The 17,951-nt window shown below is 44.3% G+C and overlaps 1 protein-coding gene across 1 annotated transcript; it reads left to right on the forward strand.

Moving 5' to 3' along the window:
• Window positions 1–3,752: 3,752 nt before the first annotated feature.
• LOC106750756 (probable salivary secreted peptide) lies at window positions 3,753–4,151 on the forward strand. Its single transcript, XM_014631292.1, has one exon. The coding sequence runs from the start codon at window positions 3,753–3,755 to the stop codon at window positions 4,149–4,151; it is 399 nt and encodes a 132-aa protein (XP_014486778.1).
• Window positions 4,152–17,951: the final 13,800 nt, after the last annotated feature.

The following is a 17,951-nucleotide window of genomic DNA, read 5'->3' on the forward strand; positions in this document are numbered from 1 at the left end:
CAGGAACACACATTAGCGTGACAGGGTGAATAAGTGATAATAATAGCTTTCCAATGCGATAACCTTGTCGACGCGAATTTTTGACTAATATAAAATTCACCTTCGTCGAACGGGACGCATTATGTGTATGTTAATTCGCGAGAAGTAGCGAGCGGCGTTGAGTAATGGAGGAAACTAGTAACTGTCACTCTGACTTTTGTAGGAATGACCGGCAAGGCACAGGGTTGCAATGGAACTTTTCTGTTCGTCTAATTATCCTAACGGCTGACCTCGACCGTCCACACTCCCTTATCGCCCCCTACGGTGTTCTGCTTCTCGTCTGCTTTTACATAATTGTTAATGCTGTTAATATTAACAATGTGATTTTTAATGTTCTTTATATAATATCACATATATCTTTGACTCGATATTTCTTAATTGTTCATTTAATATCTAACTCACTTATTCTTAAATTATAATTTTGAATGTAATTTATTCTTATCAAATAAATAATATTCGAGAAAATATATAGTTACATTTAATTTCATATATAACATCTTTAACATATAGTTATGTCCTTAATTGCTAATTTTATCACAATATAATATTCTTTTCTAAACGTATCTTCTAATTTCGAAACTCTCTCTCTCTCTCTCTCTCTGCAAGAATAACTTCCAAAATTAATCGCCCGAACGCGAGACAGGAAGTTCGCCGCGATCTGTATTTTTAATCTCGCTCAAAGCCCGAGCTTTACGGCTTACGATCAGTTAGCATCGACTCTGAATCGTCGCAGCAAACAGCGGCTCGTTAAGACGACTGAAGTCGGCTTTCGCCTCGGATTTCCGATGCATATACCGGGATAATTAATGGTAAACGCATCGCGGCGGTGATAGGCGGGCCGTGCGAGCACCTCTTGCGTCTGCCACAGTCGAGACAGGTGCCACGGATCGGGGCAGTCTCGCGGTCAGGATTTCTACGTCGAATGAATAATGCGAATGTACTTGCATCCCGGCGTCCGATCGTACGTAGGAAAGGAAGGCGAAGTCGTCAGTGCGCTCCGCCTCGGCATTATCCGCTCCAACGTTCGCTCGCGCGAGCGCACGTGTGCAAGACGCGCTAAGTACGCACACGAACACGCATGGTCGAGGACTAAAGGCATGCTGCGTGCAGAAACACGGGAGAGGGGGAGAGAAAGATAGATAGATAGGGAAGAGTAGAGAAGCAGAGAAAGCCTCGTGGGCATAAACTGCTATATGCCGAAATGTACCGAAACGGTGCAAGGCGAAGCTCGTATTCATTGCCCTTCGGATTGTTTCCCAGCAGCCATAGTCCCATTCACAACGGCGGGACATGGTTCACGATAAATTAACGTTAAGCGAAGATACATGCGTTATACGTGAAACTAAATAATTTATTTTATTTGGATTAAGTAAATATTACTTGAATGCAGCACTTTTTTTCATTCAGTGTGCTACATTCAAGTAATAATATTTTCTTAATCCAAATAAAATAAACTACTTTAATACTCCTTAGCAAATATTTACCTGAACGTAGCAATTCTTTTTTTCAGCGTAATTATATCAGTTTATTATCGATATCTCCTGCGTAATTGTATATTAGATAATTCGAGATAAGCTTTCCGCTATAACCAGTGGAAAAGAAACTGCGTATTGCTTCTACAAATTTATTATGTAATATCTGTGGTATCCCAGTACTGCGTAGTCTTTTAATTACAGCGAGCTAATTATTTAATTCGCCAGGAGTGTAAAATGAAGAAGAATGTGTAAACATACTTCCATATAAAAGCGAGTATCTAAAAAGAAACGTAATTAAATATTTAATCGTAATTAAATCGATTGTTCAATTGTGTCCCGCTATTTTATTATAGCAATACACGATTCTTTAATCGCAATAGCTGCTGCTGAAAATAACAGGCAAGAACGTTTTCCGTACGAGGAATGTATAGTCCACGTATATATTATTCGTTTAGATATGCAATATTTATTTTTACCGAGTGTCGTCGAGCAAGAGACGTTCCGCGACATATAACCGACGTTACAGCCCCTTTGCGAGAATTTCACGGCTGTTACGGCCCATATTCTGTCACCGTATATCCACCAATTGACTTAATGATCCGAGTGAATCTATTCTCGATGCAGGACCTAAGTGCATACACGAGGTAACATATTGGATGCTCACACGGTTAACAAGCATCTGAGTAAACAGTCTCCAACAGCCTTGACAAAGCAGCGCAGTAACCCTTGCAATTGGGAAGCTTCCTCATTAGGGGAATTCACAATGAAAGATCAAAATACAATAACTTCCTTCGGATATGAGATCTACTTTTTTCTATTTAAAAAAACAAGAGACAAGATAAAAATCCTCGTGATGTAATTATTGATATCCGAATGTCGTAACACATAATTAACGTAATTATTTTCCTACATATGTTTATTTTACGAATGTTGCATGCTGGTAATATACATATACATGTGACTATAATATATATAAATTGATATGTATTGATATGTATTTATCGAAAAGTTTCTAACCGTATATGTACGTGAAATTTCGTATCTATATATATTTATATAGAATAAAATTTAATGCATCAAGCCCAAGTGCTTAGTGATGGTTTCTGAATGTATGAACAGCATCGACAGTTGCTTACCGAAGATGCATTGAATTCACGATCGTGTGGGTGTGCATGTACACGATAGGCATGGTGTATACGATGGGCGATTACATTAGACGAGAAGCGCACGTGTATTATGGAGAGCTTCGTCCCTATTATGAAATCCATACCAAATATCTGATATGATGGTTTCTCATTGATGATAATAGTACATTTATTGCTTATATTTTAACGATATAAATGATAAGTCTCCGTTGCGTGAATTATAATATTTCCAGAGATGAGGTGATTCAAGTATGACTCTGATAGAATTCTCGCAGCAATCGTATGACAAAAATATTTGTTCAGTATATTGGAAACACTTGTGACGACTTTCTGTTGTAATCTACTCGATGAATCATACGCCAGAATAGAAGTGCGCGCAATGTGTGTGTGTGGGTGTGTGTGTATGCGTGTGTTACGTTTGTGAATATAACATTCGACGTATCTAATTAAAAATCTAATTAAAATTATCATCAATTATACACTGGCGAATGTCGAGTGCACTATGCACATATGCCAATATGTCAATAGTTATAATAAAGTATGACAATGAATTTAATTAATTGAGCTTTAATTATTGAGTTTTGACATTCTATCACTACGAATAAAACGATAAAATTATTGGTAATCATGTTATAATAATTTATTTTATTTGGATTAAGTAAATATTACTTGAATGCAACACTTTTTTTCATTCAGTGTGCTACACTGAATTGCAAAGAGTAAGTTGTGATGAAAATATGATCCGTAATATTGTCAGTTCGTTTGACTCTAATAATTATGAATTGTGTTACACATAAATTTTTCAATAGAAAAATTTACTAGTTAGTTTTTATTATGACGAATATAACATAATATTGTCTCGAAAGATAATAAATGTCGCGACAAATTGATATATGTCGTATTGATCAAAACGACGTTTCGTGGAATGTAATCTTCTTGAACAAAACGGCATATCAAAGAGAAATAATCGTGATAAGCTGAGCGATAAGAGATTACTGTGCGTATTTAAGCACGAATTGCGCACAATGCTGACAGAACTCGAATAGTCTTCCTTCAGTAAGTTTCGCAGTTTTCGACCGTAAAGCCAACCAAAATGTCGGCGCAGAAATACATAATCACTGTGGGCCTCGTGATCGCCGCTCTACTGGCCATCAACATTGGAACCGCTACTGGCTTCAGTTCCCTTGCTGCTGCAAACAAATCGCACAATCTGATCGTCGGCTACAGGTTGCCAGGTGACAGACTCGTAGTTAGACAGAGTATCGTCAAGAACTCCTCCTGGATGAGGATCGTGACTGAAGAGAAGACCTTCAATACCACGAGATACGAACGCATTACCCTTATTCAAGCGCTCGATCAGAAAACAAACGGCAATGGTGCTTACGCGAGTATCTTGAACGGTGGACCAGGACACACCAACTGTACCATGAGATTCAAGAGCCAGAGAGGTCATGGTATCAACTTCGTCGTCGAGGTTTACGCCCGCGCTTGAAGGACTAACTTTGATGGGAGCGGTCGTTATTACGACCAATATGGGATGGTTTCTGGACGCAATTATAATGAAGAAGTAAACTAATCCAGAAGATCGTGACGTTACGCATCCAGTTATTTACTTTTTGCAACATTGTCACGAGTCATCGTCAAGGACAGTATGTCGTTTGGTATTTTTGTTGTCCACTTCAGTATTGACTTTGTATGTATCACAAATAAATCAATGGAATTACTTTAATTATTTGCATTATTTTGATTTAGATTTAAATATAAATATCGATCAAGACATACAAATCACAATATAAATGGAAGTAATTTGATAAATTAAAAACACATGTGTACGAAATTCACATGTGAAATGTCGTAATTTAGAAATCTCTATCCCATATTTTCATGCACACGATTAAAGCCGTTGACATTCACCTTTATCGCGCGTATATCATCTCTATTTATATCTCGCTGTTATCTTACGGTATTCGATATTACACAATATGACGCGACGCGAGACGAAAAGAATAGGAGTGACGATGCGAACGCCGGAGAAGGAATTTGGAAGAAGTGTCGATAATAACGCAATTAGCGTCGAAGAACGAGACGCGACAGCGATTCCGAATAAAAACGGACCGCGAGGAATCCACTCGCGGAATGTCTTTCTTATACGCGCTAATTAAGCACCGGCCGTTTCTCTTCGAGACTCCCGATAATTCCCCCTTTTTTCCCGCCCGTTTCTTCGGGGCTCGAGGCGGAATCCCCGGCCGGTTGGAGTTCGGGGTCGTCTCCAAAGAACCGTGCGAGGCAACGGACGGGGCACGACAGGGAAGTAGAGAGGAACATCTTCTATTTCCGAGGCTTACGTACAAAGTACGTTTTGCGCATGCATGCATGGCGGCACGGAGGAGGAACAACCGACTGGAAAATTGTTGTCGCTTCGTGGCGCATTCTAACACGGGTATCCCGCCGGCTAGGAGGAAACTTCGAATCGAGTTGAGGACCACTGGAAATTGGTGGCGGTATCTCAAGCTTGCGAACGACCATTTCGTTAACCTACTTATTCTACCTCCGTTTCAGCCGCGTTGCTCGCGAAGCCACGCCGGAGTACCTAGTTTGTCCGCAGTTTCCGCTTCTGAAAACTACGCGCGGAAGGGAGGAGCGTAATTCGCGGTTCTACGTGGTGCTCTTCATTGATTGCGTTTTAATGGATTTCGTCAGGGAGGAGGACCTATCGGCCCACGGCTCTCGACGATCGTTTGTGTTTCCGATGTGTAAGCGAAGTTATCGGCTACTTCGGATATCCGACGTATAGAGTATCCCGCGCTACGCCGAGTACCGTCACGCTGTCCCAGTTCTGTCACGAACGAAGACAGGACCGCCGTATGTAAAAGGGATTATATTTGTGGAGTAGACAGAAGCATGTACAATTTTTATATGTGAAAATTGAGGTCGGGACAAGGTTATAAGCGTAACACCCCGGCCATTTCCGTGTACAGTAGAGCGCGTCGCTTACAGAGGGAAATATGTTTCGCGAAGATCAATTTGGTTTTCGATATTCTAGTATTTACAAAATTACACAGGTGTTGTAAATCGAGCTGTTACTTTTTTGCTCGAACTGTTTCGTGTGTCCGTCGAGGAAGTAAAAGCGGGTGATGTCACAGAAACAAGATGTTTTGCCAACTTTAAGAAAATACTGATAAGCATATCTAAATTTAAATATTATGCATATAACTATGCATGATAACGTGTCAATACATTTGCAATATTTCTCAAGTAATACCTGATATCGAACTGTTTTAATAATAAATTCGTGTTTTCCCGGAGGCAAAGCAACATTTGACGGTACCGCGCTTAAGACGCTAGTGCCACACTTATTCATATCAAGATTGATTCACGCGTCTATACGTGGAAGTCCTCGAATGTAGCTGGTTTAGAAAAAAGTCACGGAACTTGAAACTTTTCTTAGCGCGAATCGGGCTCTAAACATAGCGCATCGGGATACATTAAAATTATATCGCGCGACTATTCTGACGAGAGAACGAGGTCTAAGACTCTATATTTGGACACTGAACGGTATAAAGTCGTATCGTTCTGTGAAACGCGACACATGCGATACAGCGTAAGAGAGACGGTATTATTTCCGTTGTAATGCCGCAAAAAATAGAATCGCTCATAAACGAGCGCTATATTTGTTCTTTGACGTACATGCGGAGAGTACGCGCGCACTCGTCGATCGACGGCACTAGAGCTCGACTTCGAAGTCGCATCCCCTTTTGTCGCGAGGTCGATCGACACCGAGTCATCGAGTCTTGTGGATGGTAGTGAACGCTGAGCATCTCGTTTCGGTAAGCTTTTTACAAATTGAAGGCCCCAACATCTTTCGGGACGTAAAAGCCGGTTGCTACGTCGCGAAGCTCAAGGCTCACTTGGACGAACGTTGAAAATATTTAAAACAGCACTTTAAATAACGTTTTCAGCGGAGTACGTCGAGAACACGGATTCTCTCTGAGTGTATATATTCCCGAGTGAAATTCTACGCGAAGATCGCGAAAACGCAGTTCGCAACGCTCGACCCGAGCCGGACCGCTCGGTGTGTGACCGGATGAGAGACGTACGTGTCCCTGAGAGTCGCAGACCACCGTGTGGCTCGTCATGAGAGGAATCACGTTTTATTTTCCCGTCTGCCCGCTGACCGTGATAAGGAGGGCTCGCGTCTCGTAAAACACGTATGCATAAAAAAGTCCGCGACCGCACCTGGCAGCCAGCGGCGGTGATGCAGGGGCGTAAGGACTGCGACGCGCGTAAACCTGTCGCGCGTTTGGTTATTGCTTATAAAGTCGCGGGACTGACGAGCACGGGCGTGTGCGAGAACAGGGTTGGACAGACAACCCGATGACAGGGATCGGGCGAGGACGAATGAAAGCGTGTTTGCATGAGCATAGCTACAAAAGAACCGGCCGTCAATCCGAAACCGCAGCGGCCATTATCGGGCAATTTTAAACGGAACGCCGTAGTTACGGCTCTCTCGCGCGCGCTTTAGATTCTGCAGTCGTCAAACAACGCAACAACATCCCACGCTGTTCGGCTCTTGGAATCCATGCAAACTGAGTGTCAGTGTAGTACACCGTGACAACAAAGGGACGCGGCAAAACGCGTTTTCGAAAAGTGTGCTCCCGGTGGACCCGCGCACGACTGTTAAAAATCCCGCGAGAAAAAAAGCGCTAATAACAAGCGGCCGCGATTTCTACCGCGTGCAAATTCGTGATTTTCCGCTCTTTTCATCTTTGTAAATCTCGCGGTGATAAACAGACCGCGCCATAACGACAATTTGCAAACGCGAGACGCGAAATATAAATTTTGCGCAAATATACTTCTCTCTGCTCGTAATAATTGAATTTCTACAATTTGAAACGGAGCGAGCGATGAATTTCAGCGCGCGCACGCGGGCGAGGGAGGAGGAAGGAATGTCATAAGTCGGCGGCATATGCTTCTCGAGGCATTGCATGTGTAATGCAAGTCAGTTGAATCGCAAGCATTACGCAGCAAGTCTCGAACGAAATGGTTCTAATGGATTGACCAACTGACTTGCGTTTTTCGTTTGAAACCTCCTGCGAGTCATTTGAAATCCCATGTAAAAGCTGATGAGTTTAAAGCGCTGTGCGTGTCAGAGTTAAATGCGTTCCGCTGACAAGCCATACGCTCCTTTCCTCGTGTGAAATGTATTGTTGTGCAGCATACAACTTGAATTATTATGAATTCCTGCTACGATTATCGCGATTATTATTTTTTCCTTCTGCGAAATTTCACGAGTAGGTTATATCTAGATAGTTTTCTATATTGTATATGTTATAATATATATATATTATATATATTTTCCATTGTATATAATTTTCGGTTAGTTGTAGACGTAAATATTTTAAGAATATTTGATCATTACTATATCTAATCATGAGAGAGATAAAATTATGATAGAAAATATTACACGATGTCGAAAGTGGTGACGCAAAGGGCGAGCAATTATAATTAATTATAATTAAGACGTTAGAGTATTATATTGGAATTCCGCGTCTTGCGAGCGTTTAGCTTGCCATTCTCCCGTCCTTTGATATCAAAGCTGCTGATTGGCCACAAATGCAAGATCAGAGTCCGAACATCGGTAGGGTCGGCATGTGGATCAACCATGGTGTCCTGTGCGGTCAGCTCGTTAACCGGTATGAACTACACATCGACTGAGTAATCTCCGCCTGCTTATATAGGAAGCGCGATCGACTAATACCCTTTGATGGCGGACTCCTTGACGCAAAGTCCGATCGAAGCATTTTGGTGAAAATTGCTCATTCAGAGAGCGTTGGGCGCTCACTTTATCCTTTTTCTCCCCTAAATGCGTCGCACAAAGCGATCTTAGTGACGCAAAATCGCGATACCGAATACATTCTTCGTTTTTTCCGACACGTCTCAAGCAATAGCCGAGATCACTTATTCATCGCGAAAGGTTTGATTTATTCATGGATGTATGGCCGCATGCGATTAGCTAACTGCCGGCGCTCAGATTTAATTCATGGCAACAAGGGTGGATAACTCGCCGGCACTATATTCGTCGAGTAATCGCTTAAGATGTCACTAAGTACAGCGATTTTTCTTACGTTCGTACCCGCGGCCGGAGATACGTTCGTAGCAGATAAGCGGAAAGATACCGGAAAGAAGAATTAAAAGAAGATCAGCGTTCCGAGAGTACGCGAATTTTTCAACATCAAACATTCAGAAGGAATAGAGTGGGGAACTAGGGCAACCAGTTTAAAAGCCCGGGCTACTTTAACACCGGGGAGTACTATTCAGTCTCTCGTCTCTGAAAAATCTTTTTATTCTAACCGTACATTTGTATGTACCCATACATATGTACAGGCGCGGCAGTAGTGGCGGCGGCGGCGGAGGCGGCGGCACAGTCGCACTTTATTGAGCGAATTTCATTCTCGTTTATAGTTACGACCATCGTGAGGTACAAGAGAGAAATACATCGTAACCGTGGAAATCTATAGGGTGCATGTAATTTACTATCTTCGGCGGTGGTAGCTAAAGTAGATGTCGAGCGATAGAAATCAATTTACAAAACCCATGTACTTGTCGTATCTTTCTCTTTAACTTCGAGCGACGTGCAACGCGGCGATATAAATGGCACCGCCGCAGAAGTGTAATTCTTCTCAATAACGCGCCTGTTATATCTGTGTTACTTCCAGACGTTGTATGAGTCACTTATTTTTTAAACAGATATTAGTTAAATTTTTCACCGACAACTAGATGGAAGCGCGACAGGCCGGACGAGGACTTTAGTCACAGTTACAAATCGATGCCACGTACTCATTTTAACGAGAATTTCAAAGTTCGGCTTATAAAAGGACACTTTTAAAATAAAGGGCTCACGTCTTCTAACCTCGACTTTGCCTTTTCGAAGTGATTTCCCTCATTATTATTACGTTTAAACGGTCGTTCTTACATGTAATTCCCAATTTTTCTTATACTTCCTCCCGAACGCGATATCAAATTACGCTGTATGACGTGGAGCCATGAAAATTTTTACTTCCTTCGTGATAACATGACATTACCATCGGCGCGGAATTGCAACGTACGTTGCGTTCGAGAAAATGGCATGACATATCGTGGGGGACTTAAGAAAGGTAAAAGGACGCAAAGTGGTGGGCGTTTGAGACACGTAGGTAAGTGAACTATGGGAGAAGATAATCGTCGTCAGGGGGGTATGAGAGTTTCATGTCAATGAATATGTCGCTTGACATTTCAGCGGCATGGTATATTGATTTAAGGGAAAACGCTGACCACGGAAAGAACTGACGTAATCGGACGGCAAATGTTTGCGATTGTACGACAGGTCGGACAAACGTCTTCATCTCTGTAGTCGTAATTGCTATATTGATTTTCGAAAAAATGTGGTCAGCTTTTCCCCTTTAAAAGAGATATTCGATATATTAAGTGTCTGTGTTTGCAAAAGAGAATTCGTAAATTTTAGTACTAATTACTTGCAAACGCACAATCGTTATTTCTCTCTTAACTCAAATTTACCGCTTATGCTCTGTCAGGGGAGAAACCACGGAGTCCATTTTCCCGAGACACCCCTTGCATGGTAAATCACGTATCTTTGTTTCTACCGTATCAGTTGCTGCGCGGAAAAAGGTTTGTGGCCCATCCTCAAAGAGGCAGCGAAGCAGATTGCGAATGACGTCCGACATACGTGAGTGTGTTTGCGTACGAGAAAGGCGGAGGGTCGGCTCGTAATTTCTCGGACTGGTTAGTGGAAGAGTCTCGTATAGAGCGGGCGGATAGCTCATGTCGCGGAGCGTGGATGTACGGAACGGTATCGATCCGCAATATTAAATATTTAATCGCAGGAAGAAGTTCAATACACAGACGAGGACGGTTGTCTTTTGAAGACAGATCGAACAAACGAAAGCGAACACGACTGGAGTGAGGTGGCACGCAATTCCGGCTTGTCTCTTCGTCGCTCGTCGAGAGAATGGGTGAACTTTCATTATTTAGAGCGTTCAGTAAAAAATGACGATTGCCGACATGTCATTTCTATCGATCGCAGTTTTTCGGATAACTTATTCGAACGATCAGAGATTCTTGTGTTGATTTTAGAAAATATCAAAAATGTGCCCGTATCTAAATGTGTTATATCTATTATTTTCGATTCCGTCAAAGTTTTCATTCGTAAAGATAATTCGATGAATATTTACGTTTCATGTGCGATGTCAATTATTTATCATCGAGGAAGAATGAGTCGTATTATAAGTCGTGAATTTCACTAACATTGAAGAAATGATCAAGAGATTTCCTTGGACGCCCTTTATATTCGCAATGAGAAAAGAAATTAACATCCCGATTAATCATGTCGCGCTGTGATAAAGCGCGTACTCAAGTTTGAACTATTCACGGACTTAAATAAAATAAGGAGGTCACTGTGCAAGATGTTCTCGAAACTCCTTCTGGGCGTAGCAATCTCCGGTAGTGGAATTTGTGAGCGCGGAAATCGTCAGTGAAGTGCACCGGTTGTTTCTTTAACGAGATCCCCCGATTCGTGCGCTCGGCTTTAGAAATTTTTCCTTTTACGTCTTACGAACTACTTACTGTATATTTGTGCGTCCCGAAAAAATATTACGAATAGGGTGATTCGGATAGAAATCAGTTACCGAATATAACACAGCACACAACAATTTACTCCGCAAATATGATTAATTTTCCGCGATATTTTATCGCAAACACGACTATATTATATATCGCTTTCAAATAAATTGTCCAAATATAAGATAGAATTACGCGTTAGCTATTAAGTACATCCGGATGTTTAGCACCAAAATATCCGCATCGCGCGCTCTCTGTACGACGCTCGAAAATTAAACTATGAAAATGCAACAATAAAATTACTGTACCGGTTCGCGTCGTCGCGTTAAAATGTGAGCGTAATTACATTATCGTGGAATGGCTTCATAAACAAATTTCAATAAATGTGCTAACAGATTCAGTGCTCTCGCAGGAGAAATGGGCGGTATCGATCGATTATCGGCGGAGATGCACCGCAAACGCGCCGCAACGAGACGACCGTAATATTACGCGTTAAAAATGAAAGTCACGAAATCTTGTTTTTCTCTCGCTGTTTTTTCTCTTTTTATTTGTACATATCGGTTACCGGAGACTACCGGAAAAGTGTATCGGAAGCGCGTTTAACGAGTCAACAAAGTCGATGAACAGGAGTAAGATATGATCTTTCCACAGGGGCCCCCAAAGCGAGCCAATTCCTATGGCCCGCGGTGGGTTTCTTTTTAGCGTTACACTTTTAAAGGAGTTTTTAGATAAGAGGACTTTAATAGCCGCAGGCGACCAAGTTACCCGCGCTGAGATCTTCGGTGCGTCTTGCACTTCCATGCAGATTTTCCATCCGAATCACGTACCTGGAAAGTTTTTTCTTCAGTTATCGCGTTTCTTCATTTTTCCTTATTCCGCACGTTGTTTGGCCCACTAATCAACGAGATAAAACCTACGAGGAATTAGGAGGCTCGTGTTCGCGCTTTAAGATGCCGTTACCCGCGCGATAACGGGAACCCGTTGGATTATCGTGACAGAAAATAGTCCTATCTCTGCGTAATAAATGTCTCAATTACATCATGAATTAGTATGCACAAATCACCTGTAAAAACGTACGCAAATCGATAAAGGATTATGTAATCCGGAATTCCTCTGCGGGAGAGTCGGATGAGAAATAAAAACTGCAATGACTTTCCCGGGATTTATTACGCGATAAGCGCTTGTACGCTTTTAATGAGAGTATCGCGTCTAAAAGTGTACCGGTGACACACAACGCAGAGTAGGTGATATATTTTTTGCACACCGATCCGTTTGAACGCGTTTGTGCGAGAAAGTTTTCAAACGCGCGGCAGAGATTTTCAAAAACGTCGATATCAGGAGATTGTTTTCGCTCCTCGTGTGTTTGTACACGACGGGATGATCTATTTCGAGTGGATATGGGAGAGTGAAATTTTGCCGAGGCTGAATGAAATTTTTCTAAGTCCTTTGTATTGGCTCGCGCAATTCAGGAATTCTTTTGTCGTCAAGAATCAATAGAAGAATTCTTGCCCGTTAAATCATAAAGATAATGAGCGCTTCACCCACCTGGGAGTCCATTGGTTACATAGTGATCTGCAGTGGTTTTCCGGCGCGTCATCTCCGCGATCTCCGCGTTCACGGGGTGAACGAATACGAGCGCGTCTCATAATTGGTAGGGTTACCGCGCGGATTTTCTTATATCCGACTCGCTTCTCACGAACGACGACGGGCTTCGAAATGGACCGCGTGCGGGAGCGAGGGGTAGCCCGCCAAAAGCGTGACTTTTAATTGCGCGTCTGGCGCATACGCGTACTAGCACCTCTCGCAAGTTTCCTCGCGAGCCTCCCACCTTCCACATCCGCATGCCGGTGCACTCTTAATGAGATGGCCGGACCGGTGCCGCTGTTAAAAAATATTTCTCTCGCACTCATCTGGAGGAGATAGCGCGCCAGACAGAGGGCCTTTCTTGTGCATACGTGTTTCACGTTAGGCAGCCGACGACGAGGGTGCAGCGGGGGTGAGCTGGCGGAGGTACGCTCGGTTCGCTCGCTTCTTCCTTCTCGCCGCGGAAGTCTGCGCTCGCGGGGGGTGCTTTTACCGCCTCGCAGATAGCACCCGTAGTAAGTATATACGTTCTTGGCGCTTGCGCACGCCGTGTACCTTCCTATCTCTTTCTCTCTCGCGCTCTATTCGGCGCCACGGCGAGCCGGCTATCGCGCGCCGATTCCTTCTCCCTCGCGCATGCCACCCGGCACAGAGCGAGACGGCACGAGCGCGGCGGCGAGTAAAGCCGCGTGGGTGCGAGCGAGACGCGACGAAGGGCGCAAAGGAGAGCGAGAGAGCAGACGCGATCGAGGGAGAGAACGCGCGAGGCATGAGGGAGAAGGAGTGAGAGAGCCGGAACGTTGCGTGGGGAGCGATCGCAGCTCGTCATTCGAAGCCCGCCAACGGACGAGCGAGCAGCCACGGAACGGGACCGCGATTGAAGGAACCCACGCGATTCTTGCGGCGAAAAATAAAATAAGAGAGATACAGAGAAACACGCACCGCACGCGATCCGGACAGCGTGAGAGGAGGAGAGAGAGAGAGAGAGACAGCGAGAAGAAAGTGAGACACGGCGGAGAAATTACGATACGCTCGTAGCGCGCTCGCTCGCTCCGCGAGAGCAAATTCCACGGGGTTGTAAGTTCGCTCGTTCGCGACACTCGTTCGTTCGTTCGAGTTGAACGAGGCGCTCGGTTCGCGTTCGGTTAGCTTCGGTCGCGATCGGATTGGCCGCCTGTTCGAGACTCGCGCGTTTTCGATAGTAGAAAGGGTAAGGGAGAGAGAAAGAAAGAAGGATATAGTGGGGAGCACATACTGACGAAAAGAGTGAGAAGGAAAGGAAGAGAGGGAGAGTAAAAGAGTGTGAGTGAAAGAGTAGTGGCAACAAAATAAGATTGTTGACAGTGATAGAAAAAGTGACTCATATCCTCCCCTTTCCCTCCAAGGCTATTGTCAATTCGCGTTCAACGCGTCCCGATACATTGTCAAGGTTACTAATCGAGGATTAACTCAAGCAGCCGGCTAGCCTACGACGAGACAGCGAAAAGGATAGAGAGAGAGAGAAGTCTTGTGATTCGCTTTCGCGTTCAGTGCCGTTGATTCGTGTGTCGAAGATATACGCGTCGCGAACCGTATCGAAGGGATTCTACGAGAATCTAGTGCCGGGCGAGAAGGAAAGTGGAGCGCATCCGCCGTAACTTTCGGAGTGATTGAGTGTCATCGGCTCGCTTAATTCCAAGTTGTGAACTCGTGCTCGCGTCCACTCACCTCGGATGTAACCAGCCATTCTCGGAGCGTCGAAACTCGAAGCCCAGCGCCCAGTATCTGCTCGCTGACGGGAATACACAGGCCGGCCCGAGCGATTCCTCGCGAATACACTTCGCGTAGCGTATGCACTGAGAGTCGCGCGAACGAAGCTCGCTCTCGTCCCGCACGTCAAACTCGTAACCGAAACTGACGAAGGAGCGCGTAAGACAACGGTTGGCACACGTGAATCGCGACTAACGTCAGACTTGTCAGGAGACCGTTGACTAGCGGACAGCGCTCTGATTCGTCGAGATCCGCGACTAACGTCCGTAGATACAGTGGTATCTCAGTCGAACGTGGCGGTGCACGGAAAGCGGCCGTGAACGTTAACGTGCTCGCGGAGAGTGAAAATAATCGGGTCCTATCGCGCATTCTTACCTTCCGATAAACAAATCGGACGATCGAGCGCCGAAGCTGCGTCAGTATCGTCGTGAAGGTGAGTTGATTCGGTACGTTTGTCTCGCAGTCTGTCGGACGAGAAAACTAGTGAATTTCGTCGCTGAATGTGTACCGCCATTACGCGTAACGTATCTTCGCGCGCGTGTGTGTGTGTGTGTGTGTGTTTTAACGGTCGGTGTCTACTCGCGATTTCGAAGTGACTTCCCGCGAAAGGGAAACGATAAGTTAACAGTGCTTAAGCAGAGAGTGAGACGTACGTCGTTGTGTGTTCATCGTGATCCCGTGCAAAAGGGTCGTGGTGAGCGAGGCTGCCGCGTTACGAATCTCGAGATTTCGAAATCGAGCGATCCAGAACACTGCACCTTGCACGATTGCCGTTTATTCGTGTCGTCAGTCCGGATTGATCCGTTAACTAAGCAGTGCTATCAATTTCGTCCTCCTGAGCGGAGGTAACGCAGCTCTCGTGACCGTCATCGGTGTCATCGTCGTCGCGGTGCAGCTCGACGATCGACGTGCACACGCTCGGAATCGAAGTAACCGCGGTGGTACTTTGTGCACTCTTCGTGAGCGTGACGTGCTTCGCGCGCGAGAGCACTGACGCGTTACCACCGCGATTATCTTAGGATCGCTCTTCTCCTCGGAGCTTGATCTTAGCGTGCGATCGCACTCGCCGATCTTCTCCTCGATTTATTCCGGATTACGCGGTCGCGGCACGCCGTACCGGCAGCCTCTGTACGAGAAACGTGCGTTCGTCTCGGGAAGCCCCGGGCGGTGTTCACGTGACGAAAGTGCAGACGCAGCCTCCTCGGTCACTTGGAACAAGTAAGTCTATTTATGTATCATAAAGCGTGTACAGAATGTACTCGACACTGCCTGATATTTCTGACCGTACTTTTGATATCCGTTCGCGATTTTTACGCCAGGTTATGTTTGATCGGACTCTCCAATTATCGACATTATGTGCTCTTTCACGCGTACAATTAAATTGCGAATTAAATTCTCGCTGCGATGAAATCTAAGCCGATAAACGGGAGTTTCTGTTACGAATTTACACCTTTAAAACACGTTTCGTTAGAAACTTTAATTTTGAATACCGTAATGTTACCGTAACCACTGATGCATCGTGCATCAGTATTATTTGAAACAACCCGCATTTTTATTACTTTGGCTTCTACCGTCTGCGGTCAGAACGATATTCGGTGGGTCTGAGGGCAGCCTGTACGCACACAGAATTCGCGAACTGTTCGCTAAGCCGCGAACCAATTGTTTTGCTTTTGAAAGTTTTTCTGTATTTTCCATGTTACCTCTCAAAATTGTTGACTGTGTATTTTTCCAACAGCTCGTCGAGCTGTTCACATTCGTGTCAAACATGCACGCGATTTTAGCGATTTTTCGAAGTGGCTCGTATGCATCTTTTAAAATATTGCACCGGTGCGAATAGTCCTCGCGACTTTGTCGGAATTTCTCAGATCTATCGACGTTGACGGAGAATCTATGAAAACATTTCCGGCGATTCCATTAATTCTTCATCCGGCAATCAATTAGCAGCTCCGACAAACTCGTCGACAAGCCCGATATCGGGCTCGTAACGTTCTGTTCACGCGACCGTGACAGACCGTGCGTAGAAATACGTTGCACACGTGCACGCCGACATGCGTATGTTTACATCCGGACTCATTCATAACAAATCACACATTGCCATTCATTAAGCTATATTTTCGGGAATACGTCGGGATTGAAACTTTCGGACGAAACAAGCTTCGTAGTTTGTGGTATAATCCGACGCCCGTTATGGAAGCGATAAATTTGCACAGTTCGTACTTATTGCATACCTTAGAGCAGTTTGTCGTATTCTGCGGCATAATTGTAAAAAGAGCCATTGAGTAATATAAAACGATTCATCTTCTCGATGTTGTCTGCATTATTATTTTAGATTCGGTGATAATTTGCAGAAACACACTTTTATATTTGAATAAAAATAATTTACATCGTGAAATTATTCAACGTCTCATTTTTATATTTGACACTGATGTATAATTGGATGTATACAGATCACGAGCACAATTTGTGTGTTTATTTTCAGCGATATGCAATTCTCGAATATTTTTCATTATCAAATTGCCCTCCCCCATGTTCTTCGTTTTCGTATTCCAGGTTCATAAAAAATATTTGGATATATGAAGATAGTTTTTTTAAGTAACGTTTGTATAACTCAGAAAAACATACACATGTTTGGTTACAATTCGGCGACTATAATAACCTATGCGATTTAATAACATCTTGTTTCTCACATTTATTTACGGTTATCGTCGCATCGAAGAATTTAGGGGATAGACTTTCCGGCCGAGCGCGTGCAATTACGAGTGTGACTTAATTAAAGCCCGAGACAGCTAATTGCGAGTACGGGTTCTCGACGAAAGTATACGGCGTCTCGCGGAGATCCGTCGGGTTATCGGCGAACGAACGGAGGTCCTGCGTGAACCGCAATTAATCCCGCAGGCCGGATTTTATCCGGGTGTCTTTCTCTTTGTGCGTCGATACCAAGACGTGAAAAAGAAGGATTGTATTTACATTTTTTCTTCTTTCTTTCTTTCTCTCTCTCTCCCCTCGAACAGCGGACGCGACGATTCGTAACGAGAAACTCCGGAAACGTTCCGGGCGATTTATCACGTTCGGCTGTGCTGTCGTTCGCGCTTTAACGGATGACTTTCGGTTTCAATTAAAACACAAATTCGCGTCGCTGCGGGGGATCCAGGTTTTGCCAAGCGACGCAGCAAATTGACGCGAAGTCGAAACTTGCGGGGCTTGCTGCGCTCCGTGGCGAGTACGGTACGTCGAAGGGAAAATAGGAAGGTTACGAGAAGCAAAACGGTGAGAACGGAAAGGAGGTTGTCAGTAGGGGGAGAGGTGGCGGGAGAGAGTGGAGGAAGACGGAGCGAAAGAGAAACGG

The sequence above is a fragment of the Dinoponera quadriceps genome, unplaced genomic scaffold (genome assembly GCF_001313825.1).
Source record: "Dinoponera quadriceps isolate SergipeBrazil2010 unplaced genomic scaffold, ASM131382v1 scaffold5021, whole genome shotgun sequence".
Taxonomy (NCBI): domain Eukaryota; kingdom Metazoa; phylum Arthropoda; class Insecta; order Hymenoptera; family Formicidae; genus Dinoponera; species Dinoponera quadriceps.

What these genes read in the sequence shown, in the direction of transcription:
- LOC106750756 (XM_014631292.1), top strand. Translation starts at nt 3,753, where the DNA reads ATGTCGGCGCAGAAATACATAATCACTGTGGGCCTCGTGATCGCCGCT.